This window comes from Acipenser ruthenus, chromosome 9 (genome assembly GCF_902713425.1).
Source record: "Acipenser ruthenus chromosome 9, fAciRut3.2 maternal haplotype, whole genome shotgun sequence".
Classification (NCBI taxonomy): Eukaryota; Metazoa; Chordata; class Actinopteri; order Acipenseriformes; family Acipenseridae; genus Acipenser; species Acipenser ruthenus.
Genome location: NC_081197.1, coordinates 57,455,734 through 57,471,475, shown reverse-complemented (window position 1 = coordinate 57,471,475; position 15,742 = coordinate 57,455,734). Strand labels below are relative to the sequence as shown.

Below are 15,742 nucleotides of genomic sequence, written 5' to 3'. Positions count from 1 at the left end.
AGTTTTGCTTCACGCAGCGCAGTGGTAATCAAACAACAAGATTAGAAAAATACATTTTCTCAGCATATCCATTCTGTAAAAAATACCTTCATTATGTTTATTATAAAAATATAAATGTTTCCACTACAAATCCGTTTACATTAGTAGCAGGCCATCTACATTTGCACACAAAAACAAAATTAGGGGATAACAGTATTGTATTTAAAAACAAAAAAAAATACCAACGAAACAAACTTACACAATAAAAGGTAAATACACATCATCAATAGGAATCCCATACACTGTCATAGTTTACTGTATGCTACAAGCAACAACTCTGCACTGGATATGCTAACAGGAATAAATAATAGATGGAAATTAGAATTGATTTTTAAGGTACTGAACAGATAATATGGTACATGTTTTAAAAATATGTTGTCCTAAGCAAGCTTTTTTAATATAAGTACTGTACAAGAGATGGCCACATAAACGACAGTACCGCTAATGTCACTGTTACTAATATTACAATATCATGTTTCCATATGTACAAGATAACACTGTGGGGAAGAGTATTTATTCACATGTATAATGAGAGAGATTCAGGTATGTTTCTGTGTCCTATACAACAGTGACTAATAGATCAGTTTTGTTTGTTTGCACTCTTTTAAAGAGTACATGAGAAATCACTTGAAGATACTGTGTTGAAGAGCAGTGTTTGTAACAGGAGTGCAGTCTCTCCCACTAAGGGCCCATTCACTGGGATGCTCCATGAAGCCAGGGGGAGGCACGCAAGGAAGCAGAGCCTGGGACAGTGTTTACAGTGATAGCAACTGATTTCTGCTCACTTCTGCCCCTTCAGGATATATTTCCCAATATATCTTATTATTCTTTCCCTCGCGTCTTCAGCTGTTAAAGATGCATCATTCAATTGACATCAGGATTACCCCTCCAGTTTTCCGCTATGCCTTCTGCATCACTTCAGACGAGACACTGCGGCGCATTAAATAATTTTTTTTATTATTCAAAATAAGAATGGTTCTCAGTTTTATATAAATCACGGCAACTGTTACCACTGACATGTAATACCAGTTCCAATCTGACTACCCAGATTATTTCCCCTTTAAAACCTGCACTGGGCAGCCGCATGGCATTACAAGTGTGACTGCTAGCTGGGGCAAAGTCAACAAGAAGGGACAGCAATGGGACTGGCCCCGAGTCTTCCATCTTGTCTGTCAGTCGGTACTCTCATGCAAACAATTTGAATTAGACTTTCTCCACATTCAAAATAGTATCTCCATTACAATATAATCCAATTTGAAATCAATGGTAACTCATAACCCCACATAAAAAAGGATTCCTAATGTTTTCCTATGTACATTACAACATATGTTGCATATCAGTCTGTGTGAGAAAACTAGCATCTGTCAATTAGTATTGAGAGAAATAGTTATTATACTGAAAACCCTGCTTTCTTATCTGGCCCAAGACCTATAATTAGAGACTCTGAATCTCCACATTGTGGTTCGTGTGTTAACTGTGGGGTTCAAATACACCACATATAGTTCCCTAAAGCAAAGTAACTTGCTGTTTGGCACTTTCATTACATTACATTACATTACATTACATTACATGAATAGGGCTGTCATTCTGAGGACCGCGTTACTGTTAAACAGTGTATACCAATTATTTTAATTACCATTAATTATGTTCGGTATATTGCAGTTGAGAAAAACAAATGTGAGCAACAAACTAAGGCGTACATACAGTAACACTTTTGTTTACACTGGTGTTAAGCATGATTTCACTGCAAAACTCAACAGAAGAACACCCTATGCTGAACTATGCATTTCTGTGGTCAGAAGCCTTAATGACCCTGCTGAACCTTGTGCGTGTGCAATGATTGATAGAATGATTAGTGTGTTAAACCTCTGGGTAGGAGTCGGGGTGTTCTGAGCTGATTTTATTGCATTGCTTAGCTCAAGACATCAACAGTTCCTGCAATCGAAATTTAGTCTCCAGTGGTAGTTGGGTTATCTTACCTATTTATTTCTGTTTATTCCTTTTTAGCAACATTAGTAAAGTCGTTCCCTGTTACTAATTCATTTGAAACATGTTAACAGCAAACACCATTCTTACCACTTCCACTTGATCAATTATCAGTCTCAAAGCTAGCCATGCTTTCTGATGCAACCTTGTGAATAAATGTTCTCACCTCCTGGTTACATGGTAAAACACAGCTTGATTGAAGTACTTAAATTGGTAGAAAACACAGTTTTCCTTCCTCTTGTTTTTTTTTTTTTTTTTTTTTAAATTAAGGCAACTCTAACTCGTAGCACTGGCAAGTCTTTATGTACCCCGGGACTAATATCCATCTGGACTCTGAGCACTGTGAAACTCTTCCTGAGATCCCTGGATCCCCCTGTGCCTTTGCCACTGTTCCATCAATTTGCTGTCCATTGCGTTGTTTTCCCACATTGTTTTTATTTTTTATTTCTGACCCAAAGCAGCGAAGGGTCTGTCTTACACCGGAACCGGGCCATTCTTTGTGTGTGTTTCAAGTGCTTTAATGCTGCTTACAATCTTCTTTTGAGGTCCTACAACAGTTACACCTATCTTCTTGAAGTCCCTGTGTGACAAAAAAGAGAAACCTGTTATAACGGACAGCGAGTGAGTGTGGTCCTGCCCTCCCAGTTCTATTACTTATAGCAGAGGTCAGCTGAGCCATCAGGGCATGCAAGAAGGAATCCAGGCTGAAACTCGTTGCAGGCTTTTTCAGTTCACTGACTTTAATCAGATGAACTTCGGAATACTTGTGTACATTACTTGGATTTCCTTGTAACTATTATTGCGACGTGCTGTTGCCCACAACTTGCTGTAGTTAGCCCATGCATATCGAGAGATTAGTATATAAAGCAATGCCACTAAATAATTATTCCTCAAATAAAACCTGGAAGCTCAACTGCAGCTTTAATAAAGCAATTAGTCATCGTACGTACAAACCAGCAGGTGGAGTGTAGCTGTTTAGTATGGGGCGTTTTGCTGAAGTGCAATAGGCAATCACAATGAGCACACAGCAGGCGGAGGCAGTTTGGTGCACTAAAATGTTAGCAAAGGGTTTGGGAGTAGACAGCGTAAGGAGCGCTCGTATTTTCAACGGACCCACCATCTGGGATTGCTGTGGTTAAAGTGTGGAAATCCCCAGGGGCGGTTCAAACTCAGGTAAGGAGTCTGCTGGCTTAACATCACTCAGGCATATTCTATAAACAAAGTTGAGCTTTAGAATGAGACTGGAGCAATCATACAAGGTAGCAGTTTCAACAGTTCAGTGAGCAACTCAATAAACAGTGTAGTGAGCATATTGTGAAGATTTGTAGTGCAGTGATGCAGATCTGATATTTAATAATGACAAGTAAGACTGGCACAATCCCAGTGTAACTGTGATGATGCCACTGTCCCTCTCTAGGGGAAGTACAAACTTTATTTACAGCATGGTTTGGTACAGAGCTATACCTTCCATGAGACACATTCATTTGTCCCAGAGTACACATTGCTGTAGATCAGGCACAAGTCAGCATTAAAAAAAACATTCATTTCTTGTTTATTTCTGACATTCACAGTTGCAGGGCATGTCCATGTGGACTTCATGTATGTTTTCCTGAGTGAAAGTCTCTGTGGAGTTGTTGAAGCAGACCATTTGAAATACTCAGATATGCCTATACCAAATCTCCAGTCCAGACTACTGTAACTACCCACATTGGCAATGGGTGCACCTTGTTACCCGAGATTCTTCCCTTTGTATAAAACAAAACCAATCAATGCGTCTCCCATAGCACTTCCTTCAGAAGAGCATCATTATCAAACTAGAACAATACATGTATGTCAATCGAGTGGTAACAGTGAATGCATACATACTGTAGTACAGTTACCATACTCATTCCACATTGCAAATTGCTGAGGGCAGGGGCAATGGCCCAAGTTCTATTGCCTATCCCAGTGTGGAGACATGACCTTTATAAAAATGATCATACAACTTGAAGTAAAAATGAAGTAAACACTTGAGTGGATACAGCATTTGATGACTCTTTGCTCTCTCTCTTTTCTTATTTCTAATAAACTATTGTAGGATGTCGAATGCCGACTGGTGACCCATAACTAAAAAAAAAACAAAAAAAACATCTTAAACGTCTTTCCCCGCATCTTTGGCAGGCCCCAAAACTAAATACCAGGCCACAGTGCCGCACTCAGGAAAGCACATAAAAAAGTAATCTTACTCTACTGATGTCTTTGCCAGCGTGTTGCAGGAGCTGTAGCTGACCCCAGTGTAGTGGTCCTTGCAGGGCACAGTCCGGACGCTCTCCAGCCAGTCGCCCATTGAGCGGAAGGCAGTGATGTCTGTGCTGTTCCGGTCCAGCAGCAGGTTTGATAGCCTGTGTGGGATTCAGAAACACAGGCGAGCGTGAGATGAGCGTTCAGCGATACCGTGTGTAAGCCTGACCGCCGACAGCGGGAGCTCCCAGGCTCCATGTGGTTCGCTGCTCAGCTGTGGAATTTATCTCTCACCAAGGCCCTATACGTCTAAAGCTGGCAGCTCTAATCGGCAGGCCTACCACAGTGTTATCATCGTGTTCTACAGGAAGAGAAATAGTTACAGAAAAATAAACTTCACACCTGCGTTTCACATCAAGATTGTCACATTTATTATTAACAAGACAAGCTCATAAAAATGCATGCTGCAAAGAAAAAATAGAAAAGGTATAAAAAGAAATCTGTGTTGCGCTGGGAGGCTTCTGTCAGGAAATACCTGTGGAGCAGTTGGAAGTTTGGATTTTTACAGGTATTTCCTGAAAGGGACTTCCAGTTAAAACCTTTTTTATTTGTATCCAGGTCCTGCAGTTTACAGCTAATCACTGCTAATAATCTTGAACTGGTACTGTTTTTGACAGCATTGTGAGGTAGTGTGAAGCAGGGTTAGAGGGGATGTTCTCGTTGGCTCACACTGATGACCAATGTTCATGTGTCTGGAAGAACAGTTTATTCCACACTCCAGTCTAATAACTAGTATTGCAAGTGCATCTCTTGATATTAATGCTGCTGATAGCAATTCAAAAAGAATAACGCTTTGGCTTTGAATCCTTACAAAACACATTTGGTATGGTGGGCATGCACATGCTAAACACACGCTTATAATGTGGCCCAGGAACAAAGGACTAAGAAGTTACTTCACTTCCTTGATTCACAGCCAGTCTACCCTTTTTCCCTGTCTTCTGAAGTGGCTGCATCAAAGTCTATCATACAATTAGGCTGATTAGAAAATAACAAAATAATAATTGTTCTTATAAAAATGTTTCACTTGGCTCATATAAAACTTCCGTTTGTTCCATAAGGAGTCAATTTTTAGCAAATCAAAGGTTTACAGTATGCAACGACTCTAGGACAGTGTCTACAGCTGTTTTTGAAGTTCAGGGTTTAAAAGCCTGCTTGCAGATATGGGTTGATACGGCTAACTAACAGGAAATACCACAGATATATTTTATTTTCCATGTAAAACATCTGTAAACGAGCACTACAGATGTTCAAATTATAGCCAAGTCCGTCAAATAAACCCAGTTTAATCTGATATCCAGTCCTGTAGTCTGAGTCCAGATGACAGCTTGTTGTGAGCTATGCAATGTAGCTTTGTACTAGGTGATCTTAAATGGCAATTCAGCGGTACTGGAATTGTTTTGTACAGTGCTAAGAGTTATTGGTAGACTGGAACTACAGTGATAACATGTTCCCATTTTGCATTGCCAACAGTAACACAGTGGTGTGATCTAACACGCATTGCTAATCTTTAGCAATAGAATGGAACCATACCAGCACTAGGCAGTGTGCTACCGTATCAGTAACACATAAATCAATTAGATATTTTGAAGCTGTCGATCTTAAAGTTTTTTTTTTTTTTTCTGAGATTTCTCCCTAATTATTTTAATGCAACATACGACTGTTTACCATTTCGAATAATTATTTAAATACTAAATGAAAAAAGTTCTAACAAGAGCCGTTTTCTTATTGAAAAAACAACATTACAAAGTAAAGTTGAATGGCAAAGCTGCAAAACATAATACTATGTAGTAAACTGTAGATGAACCTGCTTTTTGTTTCAAACAACTGCAAACCTCCACAGCCCTTTGTTGAACCATCCTTTGAGAAAAACAGACCCCAGAAAGGGATTTGCAAATTCCAGAAGTTTGATGTATGAAGCACGTTTGTAAACATCACATTTTACGGCTTGCTGAATCGAACCCCACAGGACTGTCAATGTTTACTTCTATTATTTTTATATATAGAAAGTAAACACTGATAATCCCTGCCCTGTTTTCCACTTACTGGGTGACCTCTAAAGAAGCACGGCTGTGCAGTATCATGTTTTTAACGCTCTCCGAGGAGCATGGAGGGGGAAACTGGCTCGCTTCCTCTTTGGAGGAGACATCTGGGCAGTTTAGTCGTAGACAGGAATGTGTCTCTCACTGTGAAGAGTGCTGAGATGCCTTCACAAATGTGCTGAGGGAACACTGGGTTATTTCAGCATCTGCACGCATCTGCCTGTGACCCCTCAGCTTCCAGACAGCGGCCTGACTAGGACATTTATTGGCCCTGTGTTTTATGAAATTGTACAGTGGAAGACAAATTAGGTGTGCTTGGTTCCGCGCAGCTGTAACTGGTGTCCTGCAGTGTTCCACCACATCTTTTACTGCTTTTCATAAATCACAGCTTCCAGCTCCCAGGCCGTGTGTGTTAAAAGCCAATCAGGAAAATTACAAGCTAAGCGCCCAGGGACCCATTTTCACTTTTTGAAAAAGTCATTAGTCATTGTTATGCACTTCATCGTTTCCATAATATTAAGGCAGTCTGCTAAAACGCTATTGCTGATACTATAAAAGAACACTATGGTTTGACTCCCAAAAGGATTCAGGTCAATTAAAAGTCAATTGTATTATAGTGGGCTGCTCGTTTAAACCACACAGAGGGGAAGGAGAGTTCTAAACCATGGGCAGTGCGTAGGGTTGGTTTAAAAGGAAGTTGTCTGCTTCTCTGTGGGTGCTGCTGAGATTGCTCGGAATGTCTGTAAGCATTCCCAAAAACAGTTGAGAACTGAGAGTGAAAGCAACAGGAAAAAGAAAAATAATTTCAGGGGAACAAAATGGATCAGTAATTAACTGGATCAGAACATTACATGAATACGTTGCTTGAAGGAAATTTCCTTATTGTTATAAGAGATGTCATCTGGTGCAGTTTGGGCAAAAGAACCCCAAAGCAAAGCTGAACAGTGCTGGCTGCTCACACTGAGCCAAATGTATTTTTGTTGTAATAAGAGACCTTTATATTGATTGTTTTTCTCATACATGATTTATAATATTAGATGCATTATTTGATCCAATAAAGCTATATTCATCAGTAAATCGTCCATGAACCCTGCTTGAGAAAGATCCCTTAAAAGAAAAGTTTCTGGCTTGCTCCTCAGGCTCCAGATCAATGTGACAGGGATAATATATTACCTGGAAGCGGTGTTGGCAATGATCTTGAGACTGCTTGGGTTGCGGATGAGCTTGTCCAGAATGCTGACAATCTGCTCAAACTTGGGCCTGTTGTTCCTGTCCTTCTGCCAGCAGTCTAGCATCAGCTGGTACAGGGCAGCTGGGCAGTCCATGGGAGGAGGCAGCCGGTAGCCTTCATCCACTGCTTTAATTACCTGGGTGACAAATCAGGGGCAGCATTACTTACTGTATCAAGAGGTACCGCTAATACTTTAGATTACAGGACATGAACACCAAGTTATTACATGGCAATAGCCAATAATTCCTGCTCCTACACACTATAATGCCCTTGAGAACAACACTGTGATATATGATGTAATTATATGGTAACAGCAAGGCAGGGGCCATTTCTAAATAATCACCATGTATATTACTGTGTGTTATTATATGGGTATTCATGGTCAATTATCTCAAGTGTTGCCTACAAACCTTCTCCAGCATAGCCCAACCTCAATGGAACTCAATGCATGTATTACCACTCTAATTCATTGTAGAAAATGATCTATACCTAGCGTACTAGAAACCAGCACACAGTATCCTATATATTACATACCACAGCCTTCTATACATTACATACCACACAGTGTCCTATACATTACATACCACACATTACATACTACACAGTCTCTAATACATTAAATACCACACAGTGTCCTATATATTACATACCACAGCCCCCATACATTACATACCACACAGTGTCCTATACATTACATACCACATATTACATACCACACAGTGTCCTATACATTACATACCACATATTACATACCACAGTCTCCTATACATTACATACCACACAGTCTCCTATACATTGCATACCACACATTATATACCACCCAGTCTCCTATACATTATATACCACACAGCCTCCTATACATTAAATACCACAGTCTCCTATACATTATTCTGGCACAAGAATGTTCACAAGGCAAATAGACTTTAATTGATTCATTCCCTGAGAAGAAATGAGTGATAAAAATAACCCAAAATATAGATTTTTTTTTACCTTGGTGCGAGCAACATTATCACTAATTCTCTAATCTGTATGATGAATATATTTTTAGTTCTTATTTAGTTGCTTATTTTCTTTTTTTTACTCTTGATGTGTCTACCCTAAGCATGCATGAAATACATACAAAAGATCTTTGCACTGCAGTGTTTGCCCGAGGTCGGATCGTCTGCCGGAGCAGGAGGCGTTTCTCTCTTGGCCCCATGCTCTGTGATTTGGAGTTCTGAGCTGCCATTCAGCACATTCCTCTTACTGCACAACGCTCTTATGCTATGACATGATGGTGGACTCATGACTGCTGCACAGTATGGACGTTTACCTGGAACAGCAGCTGGGAAAATCCCATACGGACACAGCGGACGGCATATGTTGATCCTTTTGGCAAGTGACAATGTGAAGCCTTTAAATGGCATGCTTTCCACTGCAGCGAATCAAGAATGTGCAGAACCTCCAAAAATATCTGGAAAGTACTACAAGGATAATTTGATGTATGCTTGCATGTATTAAATGAGGATTTCTGACAATAGGTGTACTCTAACACCCCTCTTACCTTGTAAGGGGGCACATTTTTCATAAACTGAAAAAACATACCCTTGATATGTCACTTCAACCCAAATGCAATCTGTATCGCTCAACATACACTGTGCACAAGCTTAGACCTTTCCAAAACTATTTTTATCACCCAGTTGCAAAGTTACTTGAATTGGTCATTTTGTTTTCTTTCCTTTTTTTTGTTTGTTCTGAAATTCACACATCCACGGATACAGCATATTACAAACTATTACTAGGCCTCATTGCAGGTATTCACTCCACATTGACACTGCTCCCTCCCTCTGCATTGCTCATAATGACACATTCTACCAGCCACCTGGCTTTGTGACGCCTCAGCTCCTCTCACAGCTTGAGGCATCTCTGAGATCATCACTCACGGCGCTCTACTCACATCCTGATTGGACATCTCCCAGTAAGGCCTTTCTCCGTATGCCATCACCTCCCACAGCACAATGCCGTAGCTCCACACATCGCTGGCGGAGGTGAACTTGCGGTAGGCGATGGCTTCTGGTGCAGTCCACCGGATCGGGATCTTGCCGCCCTGCTCAGGCAGGCACAAGAAAGAAGGCTTTAATAAAGGGCAAAAAACACAGCACTGCACTGTACACACGATTCATTAAAAAAGAATCACGTCTTTATTACATCTGTTTATTCATTTATTCAATTTATATCTGGTACGTAGGCAAATAGCCCTGAAGCACTCCATCACACAGTAGGAATGAAGTGCTGTGTTCACACTCTCAATTATATATAATATATTTTCAACAGCTAATTATTTTTATTTCTATTAGTGCGACCACAGCATGGCATGTGATTATTCAGAGCAATCGTTTTTTCTTTTTTCTTTTTTTAAATCAATCAAGTGTACTTTGCCAGAAGAAGAAAAAAAAATGCACCACAGCAGAAAATGAAAATAATGAAGATCATTTTGGAAAGACCTTAAACAAGACATACAATACAGTACCTGTTATATGAGACATTACCCCTGATTATTCTAGGAAGTGCCTTCTTTGATTTAATACCATAGCAGATACAGCTGTAGACATTATATTAGTTATTTCAGCTGATAGTTTTATTTAATTATAAAATGTTCTTTTTCAAAGATGAATTTAAACAGAGCATTTCTTTTTGTTACGATAAACCTATTCCTTTTGAATGTCATGTACGACCCCTGCTGGTGCTTTATCTTGGTTTTTAATAGAAGGGGGAAACAGATCTGCCTTTAAGAATTCATAATAGACAAGCTTCTTCATCTATTTGTAATCAGTCTTATGGGCAGGACTGGACTCAGCTGGGATATGGAAGACACTGGAGTGCTCAGTGTAGTGTTTCCAGGTAGATAGGGAGGAGGATGCCAAAGTAACTGCAACCCCAGCCAAATCATGCAATTCTTGCACTTGTCTTTCCAAACAGAATCTCTAAAAGTAAATACACTCATTTGCTTCATTTCCCCTGTGAGTGGTTAGGACTCCAGGAACAGGAATATTGCTTGCAATTAATCTGAAGGACACAAGGATGCTGTCGGAAATGCTGTACGATAACTGTAAAATAAGAACCGGCCTGCTGTTATTTTGAAGGACCGGGTTAGGTATTGTCAGCTAACTTCTGTTTACAAAACTGTTCTTTTACCTCAAGAAACTTCTCAGTTAAAAAGTAAAATGGTTTGACACGGCCAGGAAGTGATCTTTAATATCAGTCCAAAGCCAACACAACCCTCTTCAGATGTGCGAGCTCAATGGTCCACCCTCTATAGTGAACAAACACCTACCCGCGTCGTGTAGGCAGCCTCAGGGTCATCCTCCAGCACACGCGACAGCCCAAAGTCAGACACCTTACACACCAGGTTGCTGTTGACCAGGATGTTGCGAGCCGCCAGGTCTCTATGAACGTAGCCCATATCAGAGAGATACTTCATCCCAGAGGCAATGCCACGCAGCATGCCCACCAGCTGGATCACAGTGAACTGGGCATCGTGCTTCTGAAAGGGAGGGAAGTAGAAATGTATGAGTGCAAAAAGAACATTTGTATTTATTACTTCAGAGCCACCCCTTGGGGTTCACGGGTGCTATAGGGGTACTTTAAATGAATCATTATTTGTGACCACTTAAAAAGATTCTTTATTCCATTCCATTCTGTGAATATTTAATTATCTCTCATGGGTGTTCTCTGCCCTTCTCCTTTACTGTCTCTGTATAGACTGTTATTTAATATGCTCATTCACTAACGGTCTTTATCAACCACTGGGCTGCTTCTGAAAATATCTGAAGTTGGTGGTTTTAGTGGCAATGCCAGTAAATACATTGAAAATCAAATATTTTAAACATAGATATCAAACAAAATCACAGAAAATGTGAACAGATCAAAGAATCATGATAAGTTTTCAGTATGAAATGTGACACACTGTCAATATGAAAACATTACAAAGTTAGTATCAAGTATGACCTCCCTAAGCATTAACACAATCCTGGCAGTGTTGATGCATAGACCTGATCAGCCTCTCGATAGACTGCTGTGGGATGTTCCACCGCTCTTCCTGTGCAGCTGCAGCCAGCTGGCGAAGGTTGGCTGGTCGCGGTTGTCTCCTGTGGATGGCACTGGCGATTTGGTCCCACAGATGTTCTGTTGGACTCAAGTCAGGAGAAAAAGCTGGCCACAGCAAGACTTCGACATTGTTTTCTTGAAGTTGTGCAATTGTAATCCTAGCACTGTGTGGTCTTGCATTGTCCTGCTGGAAAATCACACTTCCGGATTGGCTTGCAGGAACGGAAAAACTGTTGCCTCAAGGACTTCATCAATGTATCGCTGAGCAGTGAGGTTGCCCTCAATCTGCACCAAAGGCTCCTTGTGTTAAAGGAGATTCCTTTAACAACGGAATAGTCAGCATAATGGTCCTGGGCCGGTGTGGTGACACTCTGCCTTCCATGACGTGGCATGTCCCTCACAGAGCCGGTTGCCTGGTTTCTCTGGACTAGTCTGCTGATTGTTGAAGCAGAACATCTCATTTTCCAGTCAACTTCTCTCACAGACATGTACATTGTGTACTATAGGTCAAAACAAAATAATACTCTTCTGAGTGCAAATAGCAGTGGTATAAAGTATACTTTCATTTGTGTTGTGATGCAGCCCATACTGCATGTCTTGAATTATATGAATACCTGGTGAATGTGCCTTTGTGATAGCTGCTGAACGTGTGTTTGTGTGGGTACGTGCATTTGTGTGTGTGGGGGGGGGGGGGGGGGGGGGGGGTGGATTCACCCCAGGACCACCTGGAAGTGAATTTAAAAGGAAAGCTAATAATAGTAAGGTGAACAGCGGCAGGGAAGCTGAACCAGATGAGGATGACAGGTTTCTTTGATGAACTGCAGGCCTAAAAAAAAAACAGGCAGGAAATTGCTGTATAACTTTTCAACTGGAACCCTTTTCTCAAAGACACTGTACAGGCACACATGGGATGCAGTTCATATGGTTCCTGTGAACAAAAATTCTAGTTGGGTCTTGTTTACTTCATTTTAGGGGTTGATGAATTTCAGTAAAACAAACCTCCTGAATAATCTTTGGGTACAATCTGAAGGCGAGGGTTACTTTCTTAGATGAAATCCTGGATCATCCCGGGTCAAATCAACCACATTTCAGATTGCACCAGCATTTCTACCAGGTGTTTATCATGCATTGCTCCTTCATAGCTTACTTGACTTACATTTTAGTTTTGCAATGCATGAATAATAGAGCTGCTTCTTCTTGTAAACATAAAATACCTCCCTGTAAGTGATCTTTGCAATCACAATATCAAGTAAAATATCAATAACAGTTATGTCACTGAAGCGAAGATTAAATATTTGTCATATAGCCAGAGATGCTAACAAGTTTAAATATATTATACTCACTCGTAGAAAACTGTCTAAAGAACCATTTTCCATGTATTCTGTGACAATCATCACTGGTTTACCTAGGAGAAAAAGAAATATAATACATTACGTTCACACACTGCAATACACCTTCCCAGAATTCCATAAGTGACACCAAACAATACAACTATCCATGTGATGTTGTGAAAAACATCACATATTGCATTTGTTTCAATGATGAAGCCCTGTCTTTAGAGACATTGAGTATTATGCCATAGTGTTTTAGAATTTATGGTTTATAAAAAGAAATGAACATATGGTTCCTATAAAGTGAGCAGTGGTTTAAAAGCTGTGGCTTGCTATCTTTCAAACGGATCCAGTGTATTTCAGACCACTGAGGTGGACCTTGTCCTTTGAAAGAGTTTAGGATATCATCTACAAATCTCCAGGCAACCCAACGGCACGTTTGTTCAGTTTTTGCCAATTCCTGTTATTCATGACTTCCAACAGCAGGTCAAGAATCGTAATAGTGACTTACTGCAGCTTACAACTCAAACCGGTTTCCTACAGGATGAAAAGAAAAGGTGTAGGAGAATGTAGAGGACTCTGGAGTCAACTCATGGGCTCCTGACACGTTTATTAGACCTGCACCAGGACATATTACTTTTCCTCTCATCGACATTGCTTCATTTCACCAGATGGCAAACTGTAATGACAATCTGTGACAACCAAGAACTCACTACACATTACTTGAGTAGGGATAGCTTGGTATTGGATTTGCTATGTGCAGTGTGTTTGTAAAACAGGGTGTGGCTGGACACAAGCATGTAATGGGCTCTAAAAACATACAGCTGCTGATCATTTTGCACATCGAGCTGTAACAAGTAAACAGCCCACCAGGTGTAAATACAGCAGACGTGACTGTCCAGTTGGCAGCATACAGGTATGTATGTGATAATGTCACTGCCAGCAGGAGTGTCAGGTGTATAGGTTGTTGTATGAGTTTAGATTCAGCACTTACACATTTCATTAAATAACTACCCACTGCCAACCTGGTCACTTATTAGGCAAAGCATGTGGTTGATTAATGATATGAAATGCGTTGAAAGGGTGTGGAATGGTTAGGTAGTGTAAGACTACCTTAGTTAAGGTATGTCAGCAGGCTTTTCTTTAAACTCGTAAGGTACCAGGTATAATTTATTAAATTGAAAAGGCATGGTTTCTGTAACAGGTGTTTCTTTCAAAACTGCATGTGAGACCTACTTAGCAAACATGATGGCATGGCAAGAAATATTTATACAGCTATTGTATTAGTTATAACAACTTCAGTACTACCGAAAAAAAAAAAAACCTGATATTAACTATATGCTGTGGTTATTGATGCAGTCAAGTGTGTTAACATCCTGAAATTATAGCCATCTATCATTAAAAAAAAAAAAAAAAAACTTTTGATGTTAGACCCCCCTGCCATAAATCAACATTGTGTGTGAAAGAATAATTGCACTTCCACAAGTATCTGGCTAAATAAGAAGCCAAATATAGTTGGTTAAATGAAGTGTGAAAGTCTTTGGATTATTAAGAATTAACGTAGGCTAAGCTAATAAATCACTCTGCATCAGCAGCTCTGCAAGCTGCATGTCAAGCAGATAAAATAAAGTTGTTCTCTATCTGCTTTCAATCACAAGCATATGCTCAATCTGCAAAGTCCCTCTGTTGCTAGGAAGAGCAAAAGAACAGCAGTCTGCTCTCATTCACAATAATGGCACACATTATTTATAGAAACAACTTAATAGGGCATGTGATACCACATATATTAGGCAAACAGTTTTCTGTTTACGACCCATTATTTATACAAAACTGAAAGCGTGAGCTTCCTCTCTTGAACACATTCAGGTAGGAGTGGGTTTCAAAATGCTTTAGTGCTGTAACAATAGGAAATTTAAGCAGCCTCAAGCTGTGCTTTGTAGTTTAGCCAGTAAATGTGATCGTGGGTTGATCTCTAATAAACCAAAATTAGCTGAGTCAAAAATAAGGAGACAAAATTAATGCTACCAAAATCTTGTTGGCTTTATAAATATGGTTTAAATGTTAATTAACTTTATTTGCAAACCGGTCCTTAAAGGCATGCAGAAAGAACAAGTGTTCACAAGACAGAGCCGATTGCTTAGCCAATCAGGGGTCAGTAAAATGAAAAAGTAGGTCACCACAATCCATATTCACAGTATATGGAATCAGTTATTTGTTCTCTACATATGCAAGTATGCCTTCAGGTGTGCTTTTTAGAGTCAGAAGCACTCTTGGCCACACTTACTTCTGGTGACCACTCCCTCCAGCCGGATGATGTTGGGGTGCTCAAACTGCCCCATGATGCTGGCCTCGCTCAGGAAGTCCCGCCTCTGGTTCTCAGTGTAGCCTGCTTTCAGGGTTTTGATTGCCACAGAGATCTCTCTCTTCGAGGGCAGCTTCAGCCGGCCACTACACACTTCTCCAAATTCACCTTGAGGGGAAAAAGCACAATATTATATATACTGTATATAATGTAGTGCCAGATTTATCAAGGACTTGTGCACAACCTGTTTCAAACTGTAAATATGACAAAACTTGTTACCAAATAACACTTCTGAGTTTGCTATTTATATCTGTACAAATTGCCCAAATAACACTTAGAAGATGTGTAAGTGGCTCTGTTTCCAACAAAGAAACAGTATGATTGTAGCGTTATTATTCCTGAAAAAATCCATTCGACCCTGACCTTTGTTACCAGAATTCGGGTTTAC

General features: G+C 40.1%; 1 protein-coding gene across 5 annotated transcripts in view; it reads right to left on the bottom strand.

Annotated features, from left to right (window-relative positions):
- Positions 1–71: 71 nt before the first annotated feature.
- The window catches only part of LOC117405925 (ephrin type-A receptor 3), a 105,643-nt gene continuing 89,972 nt past the window's right edge, over positions 72–15,742 (bottom strand). For 4 of the 5 annotated variants that reach the window (XM_059030315.1, XM_059030316.1, XM_034009458.3 and 1 more), the window contains exons 11-17: positions 15,277–15,462; positions 13,005–13,066; positions 10,889–11,098; positions 9,512–9,661; positions 7,518–7,711; positions 4,251–4,406; positions 72–2,605 (exon numbers count right to left, since the gene is read on the bottom strand). In XM_059030315.1, coding sequence (XP_058886298.1) covers positions 2,500–2,605; positions 4,251–4,406; positions 7,518–7,711; positions 9,512–9,661; positions 10,889–11,098; positions 13,005–13,066; positions 15,277–15,462 — 1,064 coding nt within the window. In that variant the 3' untranslated portion in view covers positions 72–2,499. Of the gene's footprint in view, positions 2,606–3,142; positions 3,237–4,250; positions 4,407–7,517; positions 7,712–9,511; positions 9,662–10,888; positions 11,099–13,004; positions 13,067–15,276; positions 15,463–15,742 lie in introns of all 5 variants that reach the window. The other variant, XM_059030317.1, reaches the window with a different exon arrangement.